Consider the following 24,406-nt stretch of genomic DNA (forward strand, 5'->3'; position numbering starts at 1 on the left):
ATGAGAGTGGTTCTAGAGGAACAAAACAGTAAAGATGCGTTTTCTGAATTGATTCTCAAGCCTGGCTAATCTTAAAGGTGCTGATGACTCTGCCTCCAGTATTAACGAGGGTACTGCTAATCCATGTCATGAGGTGGCAATAGAAATGTACAAAATGTCATAATCAATGGATCAAATATTTGTGAGATATGAGGCACTAGGTGACTGCATATTTGATATTTTTCTACAACTTTGTCAGAATAAGAAATATCGGCAGGCTGGTTGGTTGGTCCTGCTTCTGTTAGACCAAGTGGTCAAAGAAAGAGATGACCTCAGGGCTTCAGAGTCACAGCTCAAGCACCACATAACAGACCTGAAAGTTGTCACTTGTCCCCTGAAAGAAAGCCTTATTTCTTGTACTAATAGAGTTGATACTGCCAAAAAACAAACCTGGAGTCTTATCATAAAAGTGGGTAAATTACAATGCCAATTGAATTCCCAACCTCAAATGATATCTAAAGTTAAAGTGAGGGCATTGATTGGGAAGAAATGGAATCCTGAAACTTAGGATGGGGATGGGGACATATAGTAGATAATCAGGAACGAGGGGACATCAAGCCCCTAAATTCCATTGAATCACTTCTGTCAACAGAACCAGCCCTCGTACTCCCGTTTGAAGAGATTACTCCATTTTTGCCTGCTAAGCCACCCTCCCCAGTAAAACCATTACCCCTTCCAACCGAGTCTGATGAGATTAACCCAGCTATGCCTGAACAGTCTTTGAGATATTGTCTGAGGTGGCAACTGAGGCATTGCTTTTCAGGCAAATAGACTCCTTAGAAGACATTGCTGAATTTCCCAAGGACCCACCCTGACCACCTATTTCTGCTTCTAGACTTATAACTAGACTTAAGTCCTAGCAAGATAACTACACTACACTCCAAAGGAACTGCTTGACTTTTCTAATATGCACAAACAGAAACCTGGGGAATGGCTATTAAGGGTGTGGGATAATGGTGCAAAGAACATAAAGTTGGATCAGTTTGATTCTAATGATATGGGCCCACTAAGCACAGTTTCTTCATTCAATGTTTCAGCTCAAGAGGTTAGAAAATGATCTAATAGCTTATTTGGCTGGATCACTGAAGCATGGATTAAGCAGTGGCCTACACTAAATCAAGTTGAAATGCCAGACCTGCCTTGGTATACTGATACTGTAGAAGAAGGTATCCAAAGGCTTAGGGAAATTGGCATGTTACGGTGGACTTATCAGGTTGGACCAACAGACCCACACAGGCATTGCCCAGAGGACATACCTTTTACCACAACCTTGAGGAACAAATTTGTGAAGGGAGCCCCAGCATCCTTGAAGACTGCTGTGATCGCTATTTTATATAACTCAGCTTTGACAGTGGGAACTGCCCTAACTGAATGAAGACACCTAACTATAATGGGGCTGTGGTAGGGGCAAAGTGGCAGCACTTAAATCAAAAAAAGACAAGGTGGGCGCGGTTACTGTAATGGACAGCAGAGTCAAACCAATAATCAGGATAGTCTGACTATAAGAGAATATAGAATTATGGCATTAGCTACTTAGTTATGGTGTCCCTGGGAGTGAGATGGATGGGAAATCTACTAAATATTTACTAGATCTGCACAAGCAGAAGAACTCTAGGTCAAGTGAATGGCAGTCTAACTTGAATCGCCAGAATGGAGAGTCACGGCCCCTCAATCAATTACTAGATTTGAGCCAGTTTACAGAGGCAAAACCATATGAATGAGGGAGAGGTGGGCCCCTTGAGTAAGGATCCCACTGGGCTGAAAAAATTTATAGTGTTAGTCTTTCTCCCAGCATTCCCCAAAGGGATCTATGGCCTTTTATAAGAGTCACTGTTCACTGGGAAAAAGGAAATAATCAGACTTTTCAGGGATTACTAGACACTGGCTCTGAGCTGACTAATTCTAGGAGGCCCAAAACATCACTGTGGTCCACCAGTCAGAGTAGTGGCATATGGAGGTCATATTATTAATGGAGCTTTGTCTTAGCTCTGTCTCACAGTGGGTCCTTGAAACCATCCTATAGTGATTTCCTACATTCCAGAATGTATAATTGGAACAGACATACTCAGCCACTGGCAGAACCCCTACATTGGATCCCTGACATGTGCAGTAACAGCTATTATGGTAGGAAAAGCCAAGTGGAAGCCATTAAAACTGCCCCTACCTAGGAAAATAGTAAATTAAAAGCAATACCACATTCCTGGAGGGACTGCAGAGATGAGTGCCACCATCAAGGACTTGAAGGATGAAAGCGTGGTAATTGCTACCACATCCCCACTCAACTCGCCTACTTGGCCTGAACAAAAAACAGATGCATCTTGGAGAATGAAGGTGGATTATTATAAATTTAACCAGGTAGTGATTCCAATTGCTGCTGCTGTTCTAGATGTGGTTTCATTGCTTGAACAAATTAATACATCTCCTGGTACCTAGTATGCAGCTATTGATGTGGTCAATGCCTTTTTCTCAATTCTAGTTTTGAAGGACCACCAGAAGCAGTTTGCTTTTAGCTGCCAAGGCCAGCAATACACATTCACTGTCCTACCTCAAAGGTATATCAATTCTCCAGCCCTACATCATAATTTAGTCTGCAGAGATCTTGATGACCTTTCCCTTCCACAAGACATCACACTGGTCCATTACATTGATGGCATTATGCTGACTGGATCTAGTAAGGAAGAAGTATCATTGACTAGACTTATCAGTTAGATGTTTGCATTCTAGAGGGTGGGAAAATAATCTGACAAAAATTCAGTTATCTTCCACCTCAGTGAAATTTCTAGTGGTCTAGTGGTGTGGGCCGTGTTGAGATATTCCTTCTAAAGTGAAGGATAAATTGTTACATCTGGCCCCTCCTACAACTAAAAAGGACATACAACTTCTGCTGGGCCTCTTTGGATTTTGGAGGCAACATATGTCTCGTTTGGGTGTGCTATTCCAGCCTATTTATCAAGTGGCTTGAAAAGTTGCTATTCTGGGACCTAGAATAACAACAGTCTCTGCTTTTTTTTTTTTTTTTTTCCTGCAACAGGTTCAGGCTGCCATGCAAACTGCTCTGTCACTTGGGCCATATGATCCGGCTGATCCAATGGCTCTTGAAGTGTTAGTGAAAGAGATGCTGTTTGCAGTCTTTGGCAGGCCACTATTGGTGAATCACAGTGCAGACCCTTAGGATTTTGGAGCAAAGCTCTGCCATCCTTTGCAGATAAATACTTTCCTTTTGAGATGCAGCTTTTGTCTTGTTATTGGGCCTTAGTAGAAACTGAATGTTGAACTATGGGCCACCAAGTCACTCTGCAGCCTGAGCTGCCCACCATGAACTGGGTGTCGTCTGACCCACAGTCTTAAGGCAGGACATGCACAACAGCACTCCATTATTAAATGGAAGTAGTATATATAAGGTCAGGCTCAAAAAGGACCTGAAAGCATAAGTAAATTACATGAGGAAGTGGCCCAAATGCTCATGGTCTCCACTCCTGTCACATTACCTTCTTTCTTCCAGCTTGCACCTATCACCTCATGAGAAGTTCTTGTGATCAGCTGACTGAGGAGGAGAAAACTTGTGCCTGGTTTCCAGATGGTTCTGTGCAATATGCAGGCACCACTCGCAGCCCCTTTCTGGGATCCCCCTGAAGGACAGAGGTAAAGGGGAATCCTCCCAGTGGATAGAACTTTGAGAAATGCACCTGGTTGTTCATTTTGTTTGGAAGGAGAGATGGCCAGACGTGTGACTGTATACTACTCGTGGGATGTGGTCAATGGTTTGGTTAGATCATCAGGGACTTGGAAGAAACATGATGATTGCAAAATTGGTGACAAGGAGGTATGGGGAAGAGGCATGTGGATAGACTTCTCTGAATGGGCCAAAGAAGTGAAGATGTATCTCATGTGAATGCTCACCAAAGCATGACCTCAGCAGAGGAAGATTTTAACAATCAAGTGGCTAGGATGATGCATTCTGTGGATATCAGTCAGCTTCTTTCCCCAGCTACTCCTGTCATTGCCCAGTGGGCTCATGAACAAAGTGGCCATGGTGGCAGAGAGGGAGCTTATACGCAGGCTCAGCAACACCAACTCCCACCCACCAGGGCCGACTTGGCTACAGCCACTGCTGAATGTCCAATCTACCAGCAGCAAAGACCACCAATGAGTCCCCAATATGGCACTATTCCTAATGGCAATCAGCCAGCAACCTGGTGGCAAGTTGATTACCCTGGAACACTTCCATCATGGAAAGGGCAGCATTTTGTTTTTCCTTGAATAGACACTCTGGATACGGATTTGCCTTCCCTGCACACAAAGTTTCCCTGCACACAAGAACTTACAGAATACTTTATCCACCATCATGGTATATCCCATTCAGCATCACCTCAGATCAAGAAACTCACTTCACAGCAAATGAAGTGCAGCAATGGGCCCATGCTCATGGAATTCACTGGTCTTACCATGTTCCCTATCATCCTGAAGTACCTGGCTTTACAGAACAGTGAAATGGCCTTCTAAAGACACATTTATGGTGCCAGCAAGATGGCAATGCCTTGTAGGGTTGGGGCAATGTGCTCCAGGAGGCTGTGTATGCTGTAAACTAGCACCCAATATATGGTGGTGTTTCTTCTATAGCCACGATTCATGGGTCCAGGAATCAAGGGGTGGAACGCAAGTGGAACCATTCACTATTACCCCTAGTGACACATTCACAAAATTTTTGCTTCCTGTCCCTGTGACCCTATGCTCTGTGGGTCTAGATGTCTTAGTTCCAAAGGGAGGGATGTTCCCACCAGGAGACACAACACCAATTTCACTGAACTGGAAGTTAAGAATGCCACCCAGACACTTTGGGCTTCTCAAACCTCTGGATCAACAGAAAAACAAGGGAGTTACCATACTGGCTGGTGTGACTGATCCTGATTACCAAGCAGAAATTGGATTGATATTATATAATGGAGGTAAAGAAGAGTATGCCTAGCATACAGGAGATCCCTTAAGACATTCTTTAGTATTACCATGCCCTGTGATTAAAGTCAATGGAAAACTAGAGCAACCTAATTTTAACATAACTACTAATGGTCTTCAGGAATGAAGGTTTGGGTCATCCCACCAGGCAGAGAACCACAATCAGCTGACATGCTTGCTGAGGGTAAAGAGAATACAGAATGAGTGATGGAAGAAGGTAGTTGTAAATACCATCTATGACCATGTGACCAATTGCAGAAAGGAGGATGTTTTTAGTATTTCTTTCTTATTTTGTTAAGCATGTATTAGACTGAAGTATGACTTTATAATTGTCTTTAGAGATTATATATGGTTTAAAGTGATGTACACAGGTGCCAAGTTGACAAGGGACGGACTGTGATGATTTAGGTTATGTGTCAACTTGGCTAGGCCAAGATTCCCAGTGGTTTGGTAGATATGTAATTATCCTTGGGGATGAGGCCTGCAGCCAATATATATGGATAGTCTGGCAAAGCTCACCTTCTCTGGATCCTGCATCTGACTTGTCATCCTATGACCTCCAGTTCTTGGGATGTGAGCCAGCAGCCTTCCATCTGACTTACAGATTTTGGGATTCACCAGCTCCTGCAGTCCTGTGAGCCAGCAGCCTATTGCTTGACCTGCCAATTTTGGGTTCACCAGCCCTGCTATCACAAGAGTTCACAGAAGCCTCCAGCCTGACGTCTGACCCACGGATTTAGGATTTGCCGGCCTCTACAAATGCATGAGCCATTTTGTTAAAATAAACCTCTCTCTCTCTCTATTCTCTCTCTACATATATACACGTCACTGGTTTTGCTCCTGTAGAGAACCCAGCCTAAGACAGGTATAAATTGAGCAATCTCTACAGAGGCCTGTCTTAGTCATCTAGTGCTGCCATAACAGAAATACCACAAGTGGATGACTTTAACAAAGAGAAATTTATTTCCTCATAGTCTAATAGGTTATAAGTCCAAATTCGGGTGTCAGTTCCAGGGAAAGGCTTTTTTTCTTTGTCAGCTCTGGAGGGAGGTCCTTGTCTTCAACCTTCCCCTGGTCAAGGAGCTTCCCAGGTGCAGGGACCCTGTGTCCAAAGGACGCACTCTGTTCCTGGTACTTTCTTGATGGTATGAGGTCCCCAACTTCCTGCTTGCTTCCCTTTCCTTTTTATCTCTTGAGAGATAAACGTGGTACGGGCCATGCCCCAGGGAAGCTCCCTTTACATTGGATCAGGGATGTGACCTGGGTAAAGGCGGTGTTACAATCCCACCCTAATCCTCTTTAGCATAAAATTACAATCACAAAATGGAGGACAACCACAAAATACTGGGAATGATGGTCTAACCAAGTTGACATATATTTTTGGGGGGACACAATTCAATCCATGACAAGGCCTGTATCTGTCAAAATTAAATTTAACCCAGAAATTGTAATCCTAGGTGTTTACCCTATAAATACGTTCCCTCACGTGCAAAGCAATTAGAAACAGCATAAACATCCAACAACAGGGTTAAATGAGCTAGGGCATCACACAATCAGATGTTATGCAAACAGTGGCAAGTCTAGATATTCATTTTTTTTTTATTTTTTACTCATCTATTTACTGTTGTCCATGCAATAAATATTCACTGAGTTATCTACAGTGATCTAGACACTGTCAGGCTCTATAACTTTGTAACAGATTAGGCACTTAGTTTTATTTTGCTTTGTTATTTTTATATCTATTTTATCTAACCCCAATGTGCTGGAAACTCATTGAGGTCAGAAAATGGGGTTTGACAGACTGCATTTGTCCAACAACTAGAAAAATGTCTTCCAGGTAATAAAGAATCATTATATATCAGTTGAATTAACAAATGAATGACTAATTTTATAAGGTTTTGTCCAGCCTTGTAACTTACTCAGATTTAATTTAAAAATCATAATGGAGCTTTTAAAACTATTATTACAGGGGCATACTATGTCAAAGTCTTTATATAATCAACTACAGCACACTAGATAGGTTAAAATAGATATATTTATTTAATAGAGATTTTTTCTATCTCTTCTCAAAGGGTTAATATTTCTACATGTTCAAAAATTTTTGGAATGACTGGCTTGAAGATAGATGCTCATGATTCAATCCATTTGTAAAAGATATTTTATAGAATTTCCATTTGGGAATAAGATTATGTTGCCAACAAAATACCCAAAATTAATCCCCTCACATCATTTGAAGATTTTAAAACACATGGCGTAAAATCCTTTTTTAAGTGAAATAATATGGAAATAATTCTTGGATACTTTTTCCCAAAATACTTATACCACATGCTATTGTATTTTTATGAATGGGTAAACTGAGGAACAACAACTATGGAAGCACAGTTAAAATTCATGTGGCCTTAACGTGTATGTTTATTATATTTCAGTGAACACCATGATGTACAATTTATTGCCAGGGACCCCTTCTTTATTTGCTCCCACAACCAACCTGAACTTATCTCATTGAGGGTAGAGAATGCGTAGTGACATTTATGCTTTTTATTCCATTTAAGGACCTTACAGGTAAATACTCTGCCTGGGAATAAGCATTTATTATACATTAAGAGCTTACACAGAGGTCCCTAGGTGGCACAAACAGTTTGCATGCGGCTGCTAGTCTAAATATTGGTGATCCAAACCTACCCAGTGGGGTGTAAAAGAAAGACCTGGCTATCTGCTTCTGTAAAGATTACAGCTAAGAAAATCCTATGGAGCAGTTCTACTCTGTAACACATGTGTGGCTGTGATTGAGAATCTACTCAATTGCAACAGGTTAGGTTTAGGTTATCTTCTTATTACTTTCATATTTTACGTAATTAATCTAAAACTAGCAATGGAGGTATACAGCAGTAATTTCCTTTAGAAACAAATCAGTCAATCAAAAGCACCTGGGCTTTTAAAAGTATACGAAGTTTTATCAAAAAACCCAACATGGTTTATACATGTTAAATTTACAATTGATCATGGCTTCACTTTTAAAAGCTTATGAAGATTTATCAGAAAATCCTAACATGATACACACATAGTATATTCACAGTTGATCACACCCTCAAAACATATAATGGTAACAGCTAAAGCTGTAGAAAAATTCTGGAGTAATAATGATTAAGGGAAAAGAGACAAAGCAATGCCTGTTAGGATGTACTCTTTTTCCATTAAAAACTTCCCCAAATGCCTTACTAACCTAATTCACTAGCTCTTCACCTTCTTTTTAAATTATTTGAAAACCCTATGCATTTTTTTCATGTACAGCTAAAATAAACATCTTGATCCATATTTTTTATCTTAAAGGCATAAAACAGGTAACATATTTGTTTAAACTGGTTTGTGATGATATCAGTCTAGAATGGGTTCAGATCTCTGCCTGCCTGTGTAACCTTGGGCAAGCTGTGCAACCTTTCTAACCTCATTTCCCCACTTGTAAACTAGGGATAAAAATTACTCCCACATCATAGGTTTTTCCCTACTGTGCAATAAAAAAAAAGCTTGCTGTTCTCAGTAAGGTAAGTGCTGATTTAGTACGTGCTCTTGCTGAATTTTACTATCTTTTGTATCCAATGTACAAATGAGGAAGAAAATGAAGTATTTTTGATAATAATAGATAAGTTGAGCTAATGTACGTGAAAGTGCTTTACAAATCATAAAGTGCTGTGCAAACGTAACTACAATAGCTATGTGCAATTATAGGAATGGATTTAAATTTGGATATCAAATGTTTATAAAAACAAAGTACTCTCTTTTCTTTGTTATAGTTTTCTTAAACATGTATACCCTTTTTCTCTTTAATATTATAAATTCTTACATATCAGGCCTATGTTTATTTTCAGTATCTCTTTGTATTTTTAAAGAGTTGCTAAAACACAAAAAGTTTTTGAACCTGAGTTATAAAACTTCAGACAGGTCTCTATCTAGCAAATCAAACTGCCACAGTTTTACGTTAAGAATAAAAAAAAAAAAAAAAACCCAAGCCCGTTGCCGTCGAGTCAACACGGACTCATAGCAACCCTACAGGACAAAGAAGAGCTGCTCCCATAGGGTTTCCAAGGAGTGCCTGGTGGATTCGAACTACAGACCTTTTGGTTAACAGCCATAGCACTTAACCACTATGCCACTAGGGTTTCCTGTTAAGGGTTTATGTTAAGGTTTCCTAAAATAGGAATTCTGGGGCAACATGGTACAGCATAAACTTCATACTCAGAGAAGCCTGGGTTTCAAACTCAACTACTTATTAACTGGGCAAGTTACTTAGCTTCTTTATGCCTAAATTTCATTATCTGAAATATACCTAGTCTACAGATTATTGTCAGTCAACAACACCTATTAACTTGCCTAGTCTGTACCGGACAATTTCAGGTCCCAGAGATCAGTGGTGAATAAGGCAAAGTCCCTGATTTCACAGAGTTTACATCCTAGAGGGGGAAGTTGAAAAATAAATGAACAAGATGCTTTAAAGTAATATAAGTGCTAAGAGGAAAACAGGAAACCCTGATGGTATAGTGGTTAAATCTACAGCTGCTAACCAAAGGGTCAGCAGTTTAAACATGTCAAGTGCTCCTTGGAAACTCTATAGGGCAGTTCTACCCTGTCCCTTAGGGTTGCCATGAGTTGGAATCAACTCGATGACAACGTATTTGAGTTTTTTTTTTTTTTTTAAGAGGAAAATAAGATAGTACAATATGATAAGGGGCAAGAGGAAACTGGGACAATGCATAGCTGGTGCTCTGGAGAACTTCACTAAGCGCTTAACTTTTGAGCTGAGATTTGACAAGGGGAAGTCTACAAGAGACAATTTGTACATGCAAATGCCCTAAAGTGAGGAGAAGAACCACACAACCGAGAAACCCATCACCTGTCTGTCAGTTTTTCACAGTGTGGTGGCTTGCCTGTTGTTATGAATTTCAAATACCAACAGGGTCACCTATGGTTGACAGGTTACAGGGAATCTTCCAGATTAAAAAAGACTAGAAGAAAAGCCTAGCAATCTACTTCCAAAAATTTGTCAATGAAAACCCTATGGATTACTACAGAATATTGTCTGACTCTTGCTTTCAACATGCCATCAGGCGAGATCAATCACTAGAGAAAGATATAATGTTTGACAAAGTAGAAAGCCAGCAAGGGAGGCTCTTGCTGAGATGTTTTGGCACAGTAGACACAATGATGGACTCAAACATGCCGACAATCTTGAGGATGACACAGGACCAGCAACATAGGGTCTCCATGAGTCAGAGCTAACTTGATGGCAGCTAACAACAACAACAAACACAGAAAGAAACAGAGTTGAGGAGGAGGAAGGGTGATGACAGTAGTAGGAGAAAAGAGAAGATGTAGTTGAAGTTCAGAAGGTTTCATAAGCCACAGGAAGGAGTACAAATTTTAAGTACAATGGAGAGCTTTCAGCTGGGGAGTGATATGATCTGATTTACATTTTAGGATCACTCTGACTGCTGTGCAGGGAATAGATTACAGTAGGACAGGCGTGGAAGCGGGGAGTCTAGTAGAGAGACTCTTGTAGTGATCCACATCAGATGATGGTGAATTTGGACAGAGGTGGCACAAAGGAGAAAGAAAAAAGACATTTTTAGATACTTGCTGTGGCCTTTCCCTCTTCCTGTAACTCTTCCCTTTCTTCCTGAACCATTTGGTTCTAAAACCTTTAGCGAAGCAGAGCAAGGTAAGGTCACTACTGGGCCAGGAGTGGGAAGGAGTGGTGGTGGCCCAGAGCAGAGCATTGGAGCCCAAGAAAGGGTAGAAGGCGTCTGCGGAGCAGGCCTGCCTGCCCTGGAGAATCAGAACTTGGGTGAAGTGAGGAGGGCGTCCATGACAGAAAGGTCTGTCACAGGGTGTTAAAGATCAAGCAGGGTGCGAAGAAATCCACACATGAGTGACTCAGCGTGAAGAGGAGAGGCGGAAGAGTGTGAAGAAAGCATCCATATAAGGGGGTAGCTTTGCAGAGGGAGTCAGAGCCTGGGCAGGCTGAGGGGGCATCACAGTGTAGAAGCCTGAAGTGGAATGCTGGAGACTAAACAAGGTAAGGAGGGTGTCTCCACAGGAGGGTGTCAGAGGCCAAACTAGAAAAGGGTGGCATCTTTGTGGGGTGTGGTCCAGCATGAGGCATCCAAGCCCAAGTTGGGTGTGAGGTCAGGGAGGGTGTCAGCAAAGGAGGTTTTGCAATGTGGACCATTAAATTTATTAGTTTATTTAGGAGAACCACCATTTTTACAAATTGAGTTTTCCAGTCTAGATATAGTCTCTCTCTCCATTTATTAAAACTTTTTATATCCGTCAGTATATACAATATGTTATAATAGTATTGTAATTTTATTATTTCACACTTATTGGTAAGTTTACTCCTAAGTGTTTAATATCTTTGTTGCTATTGAGAATGATATTTCCACATATGTTCTCTCTTTATTTTTTGGTATATATTAAATCTATTGAGTTTAATATTTATTTGTAATCAGCCACCAGGATGAACTCTATTAATCTATTAGTTCTAATGATTTTTCCATTGATCTTCTTGGGTTATAATGGCTTTTTAATCAAATCAAAACTTGGGCCTTCGTTAAGTTTTTTAATATGAAATCACTTAGGTCAAATTGGAGACAGGTGTGAAATACTACTTTAAAATGTTTAAATAATCATTAATCAGTGAAATCATTTATTCATTCATCAACTATTTGCTGAGCACCTATTATAAATCCTGGCCAATTCACCTGACATAGATAATTCTCTGTTTCCTCACCTGTAAAATATAAAGAATGAAAGTACCTACCTAAGGATTGAATGAGATAATTCGTGTAAATTACTTAGTATTGTACATGGTAAGTGCTCAATAAATATTAGCAATGATGACGACAATAATAACAAAATACACTATAAACTGCCCTTCCCCAGCCTGCAGAAGTGCCATTAGTTCAGAGAATGGTCAAGCCTCCTCTTTTTTTTTTTTTTTTTAATTCTCTCCCTCTTTTTTTTAAGTCTGGTCAAGTCTGTATTTCTTCTCATTATTCCCCTTCCCAATCAGTAGTATTACCCTAATTAACCTCCTCAAAAAAAAGTAAGCATCTATGAGAAAACTTTTCCAAAATTTTTTAATCTTCTAGTAGCTATAATCACCTTGCCTTCCAAATCATTTGTAATTTCTGAAGCCTTCTATGCATAAAAAAAAAAAAAAATGTATAGCAGCCCTCAATAAACAGTGAAGGATTTCAAACAAAATGGAAAAACTAAAAAATCTTCAGAAAGTCCTACTGGCATTTAAAGATATTTATAAGTCAGGCTGCTTAACAGACTAAAACAATTTCAAAATGAAACCTGAGACAAGAGTTAAACTAAAATCATTCCCATAAAATCTTAATGAGATAAAGCACTATGTGCAATAATTATTAAATTTAAGTTTAGAAATGTATCAATTATATTCTCTTCCGAAATGTATGCAATGCTCTAAATTATTTGCTGATCATTGCTTTTCCCCTTTACAGAGACCATAGCTTTCTTCCTTATTAAGCTGTAAATGGGAAAGATGCTTATATTGCCTATTAGCCAAAAGCACAATTTCTTCAAGACAATGTAAAAATAAGCAAAACCCAACAGCAGGACTTACCCACTTCAGCCAAAGTTCTAATACAGGACTCCACCGAGGCTTTCTGCGCTGGGTTTGGCCAAGTACAGTTGTAAATTCTGAAGGCAGATTGCAGCAGCTGAATAAAGACCGGCTGATGTGTCTGACAACAGAAGGAAATTAAGATAAATAGTGCCAATAAACCATTAACACTCTGGATAAGGTAACTACACATTATCAAAAAGGTTCATCAAAGTAAAATACAATCCAGTCTGACAAGGTTCAGTGCTATTTAATAAATATCTCATTCTCAACAAACATTTATTATGCACCTACTTCCTTCCAGGCACTATAGAAAATCAATCATTTGTATTTTAACCACATTCTTAATCAGAAAAAAACGGGATTTCTTGAAGTCAACAACAGAAACTTAAATATATATTTTTTACAGTTCCTTGTTTATTTCCACGCATAAGTAGAGCTGGTATTTCTGGGTTGGTTTGTCTGGTTCGTTGGTTTTTATATGATGGGACAGCAGAGGAGATGACCATATTTGACAGCATCTACACAAAACAATTTCACGTGGCTGCATCTAGTAGCTTAAAAGTCTTCCCAAAAGAAAGTATAGCTGGAAAAATATTTTTATAAGAGTAATATACAATCACTGTAAAACAGTTGGAAACCATAGAAATGAACCAAACCCATTGCCGTTGAGTCGATTCCGACTCATAGCGACCCTACAGGACAGAGCAGAACTGCCCCCATAGAGGTTCCGAGGAGCGCATGGCAGATTCGAACTGCTGACCCTTTGGTTAGCAGCTGTAGCACTTAACCACTACGCCACCAAGGTTTCCATAGAAATGAACATCACCCGTAATCCTAGCATGTAGAGATAATTAGCATCAATATGTGGAGATGTTTATTTCCTGAGTTTTTCTATTATGTACACATACATATTCTTCACACACATCAATTTGGATGATGATATAATGCAATTCTGTGGCCTGTTCACTTACTATTGCATTATGATCATTTTAGTCATCAATTTTTCCTTAAAAAACATGATTTTTAATTGCCACATAATAAGCCACCTTCAGATATACTATAATTTATTTAGCTATTCTCCCATCTGTGGACATTTAAGGTGGATGTCATTTTAAAGTATTATAAATACTTGAATGAAAATGTTAGTATATAAATCCCTGCTGATTCCATTAGTATGTATTACTAGAGTGGAACTAACTATTGGGTCAAAATGTCTACCTATTTTAAGAACCACGTCATTTATCTCAACACTTGGCAGTCAACATACCTATGAGAGGTCTTTCTGCTTAAAGAAGAAAATTCAATGGACAATGGGGTCTCTTTTTAAAAAAATAATGTTTTGTAAACTCAGAAAATGGTATAATAGTAAATACTACAAGAATGAGCTTCAGGAGTGTAGGAAATGCTTTCCTGAACAGATTAAAGTTTTCTCTAAAAAAATAAGGTAAGTTCTTTGTGACAGAATCCTTGTTTGTGTGTTTGCTTATTTAAGTTACCTGAAGGCTGGTACTGTTGTCTGAAAAAGGAGAATTAAAGAAGCCGCTCACGATGTTCATTATTGACTCAGTGACACACTTCTCCAAGAAGATGTCTGCGTGCTTCCTGTCAGTAGTTGTATTGCAAACCTGGAGAGAAATGCAAAACAACTTAATATGCTTGATCATATCTTCAAATTATAATTCAATAGTGGAACTATATCCTTTCTAACGTTGTTGTTGTTAGGTGCCGTAGAGTTGATTTGGACTCACAGTGATGCCGTGAGACAGAGCAGAACTGCCCCATAGGGTTTTCTTCACTGTAATCTTTACAGAAGCAGATCACCAGGTCTTTCTCTTGTGGAGCCACTGGGTAGGTTCGAACTGCCAAACTTTTTGTTAGAAGCCAAGCACTTTAACCATCTGTACCACCAGGGCTCCTTAGTCTTTCTAATAATTGTCCTAAAATAGTTGTCTTCAATACTTCTGCTTTTTAAGGCTGCTTCAAATCAAAACATTCCTGCCTAAAACCCACTAATATGTTATCATTCTGCAGTAGCTTCTCCTTCAAATTTGGCTGTTATCTAGTCCATGGACCAGAATTCTCTTGCAGACGTCCAACCCCCTTTTCCCAATCTTCTCCCTACTCTCACATGTTCACCTTGTCCTTCTATCCCCAAGATTAGCTTTTCTGGAAAACACTTGTCCTCTCTATGTGAGGACACCAAAGAGAAAACAATAATTACAAGTACAAAAAAAGTGCTGAATATGACTACTGGTGGTTGTGGCTCAGTGGTTAAGTGCTTGGCTGCTAACCACAAGATCAGCGGTTCCAACACACCAGCTGCTCTGTGAGCGAAAGATGTGGCAGTCAGCTTCCATAAAGACTTACAGCCTTGGAAACTCTATGGGGCGGCTCTACTCTTTCCTGTAGGGTCACTATGGGTTGGAATTGACTTGATGGCAACGGGTTTCGTTTTGGTTTATATCTCTTTTCTAGGAACCCTGGCGGTGAAGTGGTTAAGTGCTCAGCTGCTAACTCAAAGGCTTGTGGTTTGAACCCACCAGCTGCTCCCTCCCTGGGAGAACGATGTGGCAGTCTGCTTCTGTAAACATCACAGCTTTGAAACCCTATGGGGCGGTTCTACTCTGTTGTCTCAGTGGCAACAAGATATATCTCTTTCTACTTGCAATACCTAGCCCAATATGGAAGACACAAACAGAAAATATCTGGAGAGGACGACAGAAAGAAAAAAAAAAATTAAAATCCTTTCCAAAAATTTTCAGCCACAGACCATCTGGGAAGCACAGAAGTATAAAGCATGCACTTGTACGTATTCTTCTCCCAGTAGGTTAAGCAAGAAGAGACCATACTGGAGCTGAGGACAGACAGAGAAAGAACAGGGCCCTAGCTCCTGCTGTGATCTTTTTGTGATTAAAGAAGGCAGAAGTTGGTCATTTTGCTAAGCAAACTGTACATTGCCAAGTGTGTCAGGGTAGACAAACTGTAAAAGCTAAGATAATAATAAAAGCAAATGAAAAGTGGGATGGTGAAAAGACAAGAAACATGGAGATAAAAAAAGAGAGAAGTGAGAGAGGGAGAAATTAGGGCGTGAGATGATTGAAAGTTTGGGGCAAGGTAGGAAAGTTTAAATATTCACAAAATTGTGGTGGCAGGGTAAATATGGTGGCCATATGTCCCAGATGTTCTTAGACAATCCAAATTTTTATATAATTTTCTTCTTTTCAATGAGGTGATTAATCAAAATAGTAATTACATGTAATTTAACTTGGTATTGCTTTAAGACCTTTCACATGCAAATAAATTCATAAAAGAGAAAGATTTCCTTCTCAAATCATGTATCACAATATTTTTGTTTGGAAAATATGTGCCGAATTGAAGTAGAAGAAAGAATAAAGGGTTTGTTTTACATCTAAGTCACTTCCCCTCTGAGTAACCTGGGGCAGTTCACTTTTCCTTATCTATTAAAGGACACCAACCTGATAGGGTTGTTATTAGGACTATTAGAATTTTAGTATGTTTAATTTCATAGGGTTATTGTAGGGAACAGTACAACTAATGGAAATAACTGATGTGAATTTATGTAATCTGTTAATTATTTTTCCAGAATATAACACAGTACTTGGCACATACGACATGGTCAATAAATGTTTGTGAAATGAATGAATCAATTAATTGATTTTAAATACAAAAGAAAGGCTAAAGTTGCATGTTTTGTTTTAGGTTAATTTTGGGTTAGGCTATATTTGGGGAGTATCTAACCTAGGATTAAAATTTAACATGGTCTCAGAATTAATATAAGATTGACTTCTCCAGGATGGATATAAATTAAGATTTATTTCTTTTAGTATCTTTCTAGCACAACACTTTATAGTGAAATTTTCTGATATATAAGATAAAAATATCTTAAAGTTGAATAGGTAGCAGACCAATTCTGCCATGAGTAGGTCAAACAACTTTTTCCCTAAACTAGTGACATCTCACAGAATTAGGTGATCTTTTAATGTGCAATACAAGATGGACTGACACAGTGGCTGCAGCCATGGGCTCAAGCATAACGACGGTTGTGAGCACGGTGCAGGACTGGGCAGTGTTTTATCCTGTTGTATACAGGGTCACTATGAGTCAGAACCAACTCGATGGCACCTAACAATATGTATTTTTAAAATGTCAATCCGTTTGCACATATTATTCATATAACATTATTTCCTATAAGATACGTTCATGTGCTGACATTATCTAATCACTTATTTTAAATAGCTATCTTTCTTCTATCATTCTAATGCACTTTCATGCCTCGGTCCATTTTTGGAATGAGTTGAGACAAACACCACCAAAAATACAAACTATTTTTCTTAGTTATTTCCTTCTTACTAGTCTTTTATGTAATTTCCTTCTTTTTTTTTCATTATAAAGATGGCTTTTATGAAAAATTATTGTTTTTGCTTTCAGTTTTTTTATTTGTATTTTGGTACATATCACCAAAGAAGGAAACACCAGATAAGAGGATATAAACAGTTTCACAATACCTGTTAGACTGACTATTTTAGAGAACAATAAATTTGCAATGCTATCAATAATCTATCTGTGGAAACACAGGATGTTCCCTCATTACCACCAACTAGATTTCAAGCTTCTGGCTGGGTTCAGCTAATGCAAAGCACTGACTGGCAGGAGATCATAGAAGGGAAGAGAAGAAAGTCAGCTATCTACCTCCACCTCTACCCCCTTCTCCCTCTCCTTGTTGAGACTTTAGTAGTGCTTGTGTTCTCTAGTAGAGTATTTTTCAGTGTCTGCAAGATCCATCCAAGCTCTAGTAATACTGTTTGCACCCCTTGCCGGTTCAGGCACAGGGAATATTAACAGTTTTGCATTGTTTCCAATTCTTGGGTGCTTCTTTTTTCTTGGAAACCCTGGTGGCGTAGTGGTTAAGTGCTACGGTTGCTAACCAAGAGGTCGGCAGTTCGAATCCGCCAGGCGCTCCTTGGAAGCTCTATGGTGCAGTTCTACTCTGACCTATAGGGTTGCTATGAGTCAGAATCGACTCGATGGCAGTGGGTTTGGTTTGGTTTAGGGTGCTTCTCCATCCCTTCTCATTATTTAACCCTGCCCACATCTCTTGGATTATGCCATCTGTTTCCCGACTGACTGCTACACTTGTAAATTATAATTTTTGCCAATTTAATGCTACCTAAAAGTTATTTTATTTTGCATTTCTTATCGATGGCACTAGTTTTTTAAAAGTTATTTTATTTTGCATTTCTTATATAGTTAAAAAGGCTGGGCACTTTTCCACATAATCACTTCTTGCCCATATTTTGTCATATACAAATTGAAACCCACAAAACTACTTTTAAAATGAAACCTGGATAATGACTAAACATTATGTATCACTCTAAGATAGTTTTTATAATAAGCTCTTTTCAGTTGTAGCTTCACATTATTTTTTATTCTATTTCATTACATTTCATCGCATAAACTAATTTTTAACATTCAGGACCTATCTTTTATTATTTTCATTTATTTAATATAAAGAAGAAAAAAACTTCCTTTCCATAAAACAAAAAGGATACTACACATTTTTATTCCATATTTTTATTAAAGTTCTTCTCCCATCTCTATATAAATCTTGATTCATATTTAACTCAAACTGTCTGGAATTTTCTGCTATAAGGCTATCTGAATTAAGAATTCTGATTAATTTCTTCTGTATTGATATCTACCCATCCTCCAAACATTTACTAAATAGTAATATCTTGCCTCACTCTTTGGTTTTTCGAGGTTTGTTTTCTAGTGTATCACTTATCACAATTAAAATCTCTCCCCAAATCTATAGCCTACTCCACGGATTTTTTTTTTTAATATTTTAATCCAATTCCATAATAATGAAATGATTCTTAGTTTCACATTTACAACTTGAAAAACAAGTTCACCATCATCTTTTCTAAGAAAAAAAAAAAAAATCCTCCCTTTAAAATGTTTGTTCTCTTCTCCCAATTGAGAAAAATTCTACAAAATACCTGACCATCACTCAAAACTGTGAAGATCATCAAAAACAAGGGCAGTCTGAAAAACTGTCACAGCGAAGAATGGTCTAAAGAGACATGACAACTAAATGTCATACAGTATCCTAGATGAGATCCTGGAAAGGAGATTAGGGGAAAAAGAAGAGATTTGAATAAAGTATATACTTTAGTTAATAGTAATGTATCAGTATTGGTTCATTAATTGTGACAAGTGTATCATACTAATTTAAGATGTTAATAGTATAGGAAACTGGGTATCGGATATACAGGAACTCTGTATTATCTTCACAACTGTTTTGTAAATCTAAAACTACTCTAAAATTAACGTTTTATTAAAAAATTATTTTTTTAAACTGAAAAATAAGGAAATGTTTGTCCTCTTCTTCTTTCAGATAAATTTTACTATTTGCAAAATAGTTTATCAAATGTCACTGCCTATCACTTAAATAAAGCAGAACAAGCAGGAAGGGAATGCTGCAGAAGGGGTGAGCATATGACCAATGATTACTACTTTATTTCAGTTGTTTGGAGGCTGTCTCTCCATAAGCTAACATTTTAGCAAACGCCTGAAGGAAGTGAGAAGCAGTCACAGAGGTTTTTGGGGAAAAAGCAAGTGAAAATCTGTCTTCATCATTGGAATATAAGATCCTGGACACCAGCTACCTATTCATCTTGCTCACCTCTGAACATGCAGCACCTCAACACGTAGTAAGTAGGCATTCGAAAATTATTTATTGAATGAAATTTCTAGACATAATTAAGTCTGAAATCTCTGTCCTTACATATGTGTGGTCCCTCTTGTTTTGCTCTATAAATGACCGTTCCACGATCTTCAAATTATGTTAAATAACTTCTCAGATACTAGAGCAGCACTGTCCAATATAACTTCCTGCAATGTTGAAAATTTTCTGTATCTGCGCTGTCCTATATAGGAGCTGCCAGCCCCGTGTGTTTATTAGAGCATTTGAAACACCACTAGCACAACTGAGAAACTGAATTTATAATTTTATTTCATTTTACCTTGTTAAAATCTAAATTAAATAGCCACCAAAGATATGTTATGAGATTCTAGAGCTACATGTCTAGACCAAGGACTACAAATTCTAAGGGCAAATTTAGTATTCCTTGCATATAGTAAAAATCTCCTCTAAATATCTGAGGTGATACTGCCTATTTGTTTTAATTTGCATTCATTCGTGAGGCCAAAACTTTTCTAAGAATTGCTTGCTGAATCTCCTTTTTTTATGTGAAGCATCTAATGATTTTCTTAGATCTAATAACTTCCTTATAATAAATTTGTCTTTTTAAAAAGTAACTTTTTTCCCACCTGGATCAAAGGAGAATGAAGAACACCAAAGACACAATGTAATTATGAGCCCAAGAGACAGAAAGGGACACATAAACCAGAGACTACATCAGCCTGAGACCAGAAGAACTAGATGGTGCCCAGCTACAACCAATGACTGCCCTGACAGGGAACACAACAGAGAACCTCTAGGGAGCAGGAGAGCAATGGGATGCAGAGCCCAAATTCTCATAAGACCAGACTTAATCGTCTGACTGAGACTAGAAGGACCCCAGTGGTCATGGCCCCCAGACCTTCTGCTGGCCCAGGACAGGAACCATTCCCAAAGCCAACTCTTTAGACAGGGACTGGACTGGACAATGGGTTGGAGAGGGATGCTGGTGAGGAGTGAGCTTCTTGGAACAGGTGGACACTTGAGACTATATTGGCATCTCCTGCCTGGAGGGAGATTAAAGGGTAGAGCGGGTTAAAAGCTGGGGAAATGGACACGAAAAGAGAGTGCAGAGGGAGGGAGCGGGCTGTCTCACTAGGGGGAGAGCAGTTGGGAGTATGTAGCAAGGTGTATGTAAGTTTTTGTGTGAGAGACTGACTTAATTTGTAAACTTCCACTTAAAGCACAATAAAAAAATTTTTTTAAATAACTTTTTTCTTAATTCAATACACGTTATTGTGGCTGGATGCCACTGAGTCATTTTCAACTCATAGTGACCCCATGTGACAGAGTAGAACAGCCCCGTAAGGTTTTCTAGGCCGTAATCTTTACAGGAGCAGATCACGAGGTCTTTCTCCTATTGAGCCTCTGGATAAGTGTGAACCACCAATCTTTTGGTTAGCAACCAAGTGCTTAACCACTGCACCACCAGGGCTCCTTAATTCAATATATACTAATCATAAGATCCCTGAAAAATACAGATAAATACATAGTGGGAAACGAAAACTATCCATAATCCCACAATCTAGATAAAACCACAGTTAACATTTTATATCTTTCCTTCTAATCTTTTTGCTATGCCATATATATTTTATGTAATTGAAATCATTCTGGATAATCAAGTTTTGTAGCCACCTTTTTATACTCAGCACTCTATATACCTTCCCACATCATTAAAAATCCTCAAGGACAACCTCAGTGACCCTATAACATCCATCATATAATTATAACATCCATAATTAACTTAACCCTTTCTCTATTATTGAATATTTAAGCTATTTCCTCCTATACATCATCATAAAAATATGTTGAGCTTCTTTGACCATAAATTCTTAGTAGCATTTCTAATTATTTAGCTAGGACAGATTCTTGGAAGGAAAATTACTGAACATGAAGGTACAAAAGGTTTTTTTTTATTGCATTACCAAAATACTTTTCGAAAAGACTACATAAACATATATTCTCATCAGCAGGGTATGCTGATGCCCGTCCCACTGAACCATCACCAACATTCAATATTACCTTTTTACTCACACAACTTGTATAGCTGGAAACTGGATTTTCTACATATAAAAGGTCTTCCATATTAAAAAGCCTGTTTTGGGCTATTTATTTCATTCCATTAATACGTCTACCTTATTCTCTACTAAGACCATATTTACTTTGGTTTAAAATTTACTTTTTACATTTTTAGCTTCAGATGCTGTTTATTTATTTATTCCACAAATATTTGCTGAGAATTTACTATGTGCCAGGCACTGCTCTAAGTCACATATATTATAGCAGCAAACAAAACAGACCAAATCTCTGCTCTTCATTTGTTTCTACCGAAACAGATACAAATATAAAAATGTTAGATGGTGATAAGAAAAACAAAGCGGGGTGGGGAGGTGGAGGAAAAACATGGCTACTTTTTATAGGTTAGTCAATAAAAGCCTCTTTGAATATTTGATTTTAAGCAGGAACCTGAAAGAAGATAGAGAAGGAGTCGCGTGGATATTTGAGAGGAGAACGTTACAGGGAAATGCAAAGGTCCTGAGACAGGAGCATATTTGTCTTACTTAAGGAGCAGCAAGAAGGCCACAGTAGATGGAACAGAGAGTGAGCAAAGGGGAGAATAAGGCAACATTGGAAAATGTGTAGTATCAGGAAAAAAAAAAAAAACAGAAGGAGAGGCCAAATCACATAATGGTTGTACTCTGGGAGACATGGGAAATTACTAAAGGAATCTGAGCAGACGAGTGACCTGAACAGAAAACCTGTTTTGTTGTTGTTTTTGTTTTCAGTTTTCAATCAGTATGGTTGCTGTGCAGAGAACAAGTGGACATGGTCTCGGGGAACATCTAGGTCAACTGGCATAACATAGTTTATACAGAAAATGTTCAACATTCTACTTTACTGAGTAGTATCTGGGGTCTGGGAGCAAGAGAGAATGAAGAAAACCAAAGACACAAGGCAAAAATTAGTCCAAAGGATGAATGCACCACAACTACCACAGCCTCCATTGGACTGAGTCCAGCACAACTAGATGGTGCTCAGCTACCGGCACTGACTGCCCTGACAGGGATCACAATAGAGGGTCCCAGACAGAGCTGGTGAAAAATGTAGAACAAAATTCTAACTCACAAAAAATGACCAGACTTACTGGCCTGACAGAGGCTGGAGAAATCCTGAGAGTATGGCCCCCAGACACCCTTTTAGCTCAGTAATGAAGTCACTCCTGAGGTTCACCCTTCACCCAAAGATTAGACAGATCCATAAAACAAAACGAGACTAAAGGGGCACACCAACTCAGGGGCAAGGACTAGGAGGCAGGAGGGGACAGGAAAGTTGATAATAGGGAACCCAAGGCCAAGAAGGAAGAGTGTTGACACGTCTTGGGTTGGTAACCAATGTCACAAAACAATATGTGTACTAGCTGTTTAATAAGAAACTAGTTTGTTCTGTAAACCTTCATCTAAAGTACAATAAAATAAAATTAAAAAAAATAGTTGCTACCAAGTCAATTCTGACTCATGGCAACCCCATGTGTGCCAGAGTAGCACAGTCCTCCATAGGGTCCAATGGCTGAGTTTTTGAAAATAGATTATCAGGCCCTTCTTCCAAGGAACCTCTGGTTAGACTCGAACCTCCAATCTTTTGGTTAGCATCTGAGTGCATTAAACGTTTGCATCAGTCAGGGATTCCACAGCAAAATAAGCACAGCCTTAATTAGATACCATTCATTGTCTGCTTTCTCTGGACCTCAGAACCTTGGGAGGCAAGAGGATGGGACAGAACGAGCATGAACTCTTAAACTAATTAGGATTTAAATTCCAGCTCCACTGCTTGAGAAAGAAACTTAACATCTCTGAGTTTCCAATTCCCTAATGAAAAATGAGCATAAAAGTAATTGCACCTTGACCAAGGCAAGGTCATGGAAGTGTCATAGACACATCCAAACTCCCTGAGGGACTGGAAAAATAATAATAATAATTAAGAAAAAAATTTTTTTTGGCTCAATGTAAGAGTATTAAACAATTAAAAGTTGTGCAATAATGAAACCAGCATGTCTAAAGAAACAGTGAGATCCTTGTTAATGGAAATATTCTGGCAGGTGTTAAAGACTATGAACTGCACACACACACAAAAAAACTGAACAGCATGACTACTAGTCTCTTCCAGCCCTGATATCCTGTGATTCTTTAGGTCCAATTTATCAAAACCTTACCTCTAGGTTACCTTCACTATTTCTCATTGTTATAAGTCTAACTGTAAATAAATTGTTCTAGTATTTCATAACTTTGTGGTAACATCTGAATTTAGTCCATCTCATACAAGGCTATTTACGTCAACTCACTGTGGTGCATGTCTAGGTTCACGGACCTGGTTTTTGGCCCTTGCCTGTGCTGTATGGTCTCCCTCTTGGTTACCCCCAGCATTACTAATTGGTATAGGTCTTACTGAAGTTTTGGGAGGCAGCTCTCAATGCAATTAAATTACATATAAACTTGTAATAATACTGTTGATGACAAGATTGATGATGTTACCAATTCTTGTACTATTTGCCATTTGCTAGAAGCTTTACATGCATTATCTCATTGACTCTTCCCTGCAACCCTATGAGGAATGTGCTATTATTGAATTCATTTTACAAATGAGAAAACTCAGGGCTATAGGGGCTGAGTACCTAATCTGAGATAACTGAGTTATTTTAAGAAGCAGAGTCTGTACTTGAGCTCTGGCCTGGCTAACTCCTCTGAAATTCCTATTCTTAAACACCATGGTCTACTGCAATGGTTCTCAAAGTGTGATCCTTGGACCAGCAGCTTTGGCATCACCTGAGAATTTGTGAGAAATATAAAGTCTATGGCTACTCAGACCTACCAAAATGGAAACTCTGGGGGTGTAGCCCAGAAGTTTCTTTTAGCAAGTCCTCCAGATAATTCTGATAGGCACTAAAATTTGAGAACCACTGCTCTACTGAACACTTGTCTGTACTTTGAGAAATCATTGTGAACTGAATA

General features: G+C 38.6%; 1 protein-coding gene across 1 annotated transcript in view; it reads right to left on the minus strand.

The window, feature by feature from the left end:
* ITPR2 (inositol 1,4,5-trisphosphate receptor type 2) overlaps window positions 1-24,406 on the minus strand; it is a 523,041-nt gene that overhangs the window by 240,677 nt on the left and 257,958 nt on the right. Inside the window, exons 33-34 of the mRNA XM_049882682.1 lie at window positions 14,137-14,265; window positions 12,638-12,758 (exon numbers count right to left, since the gene is read on the minus strand). Coding sequence (XP_049738639.1) covers window positions 12,638-12,758; window positions 14,137-14,265 — 250 coding nt within the window. The remainder of the gene's footprint in view (window positions 1-12,637; window positions 12,759-14,136; window positions 14,266-24,406) is intronic.

Source organism: Elephas maximus, chromosome 4, assembly GCF_024166365.1.
Source record: "Elephas maximus indicus isolate mEleMax1 chromosome 4, mEleMax1 primary haplotype, whole genome shotgun sequence".
NCBI classification, from domain to species: domain Eukaryota; kingdom Metazoa; phylum Chordata; class Mammalia; order Proboscidea; family Elephantidae; genus Elephas; species Elephas maximus.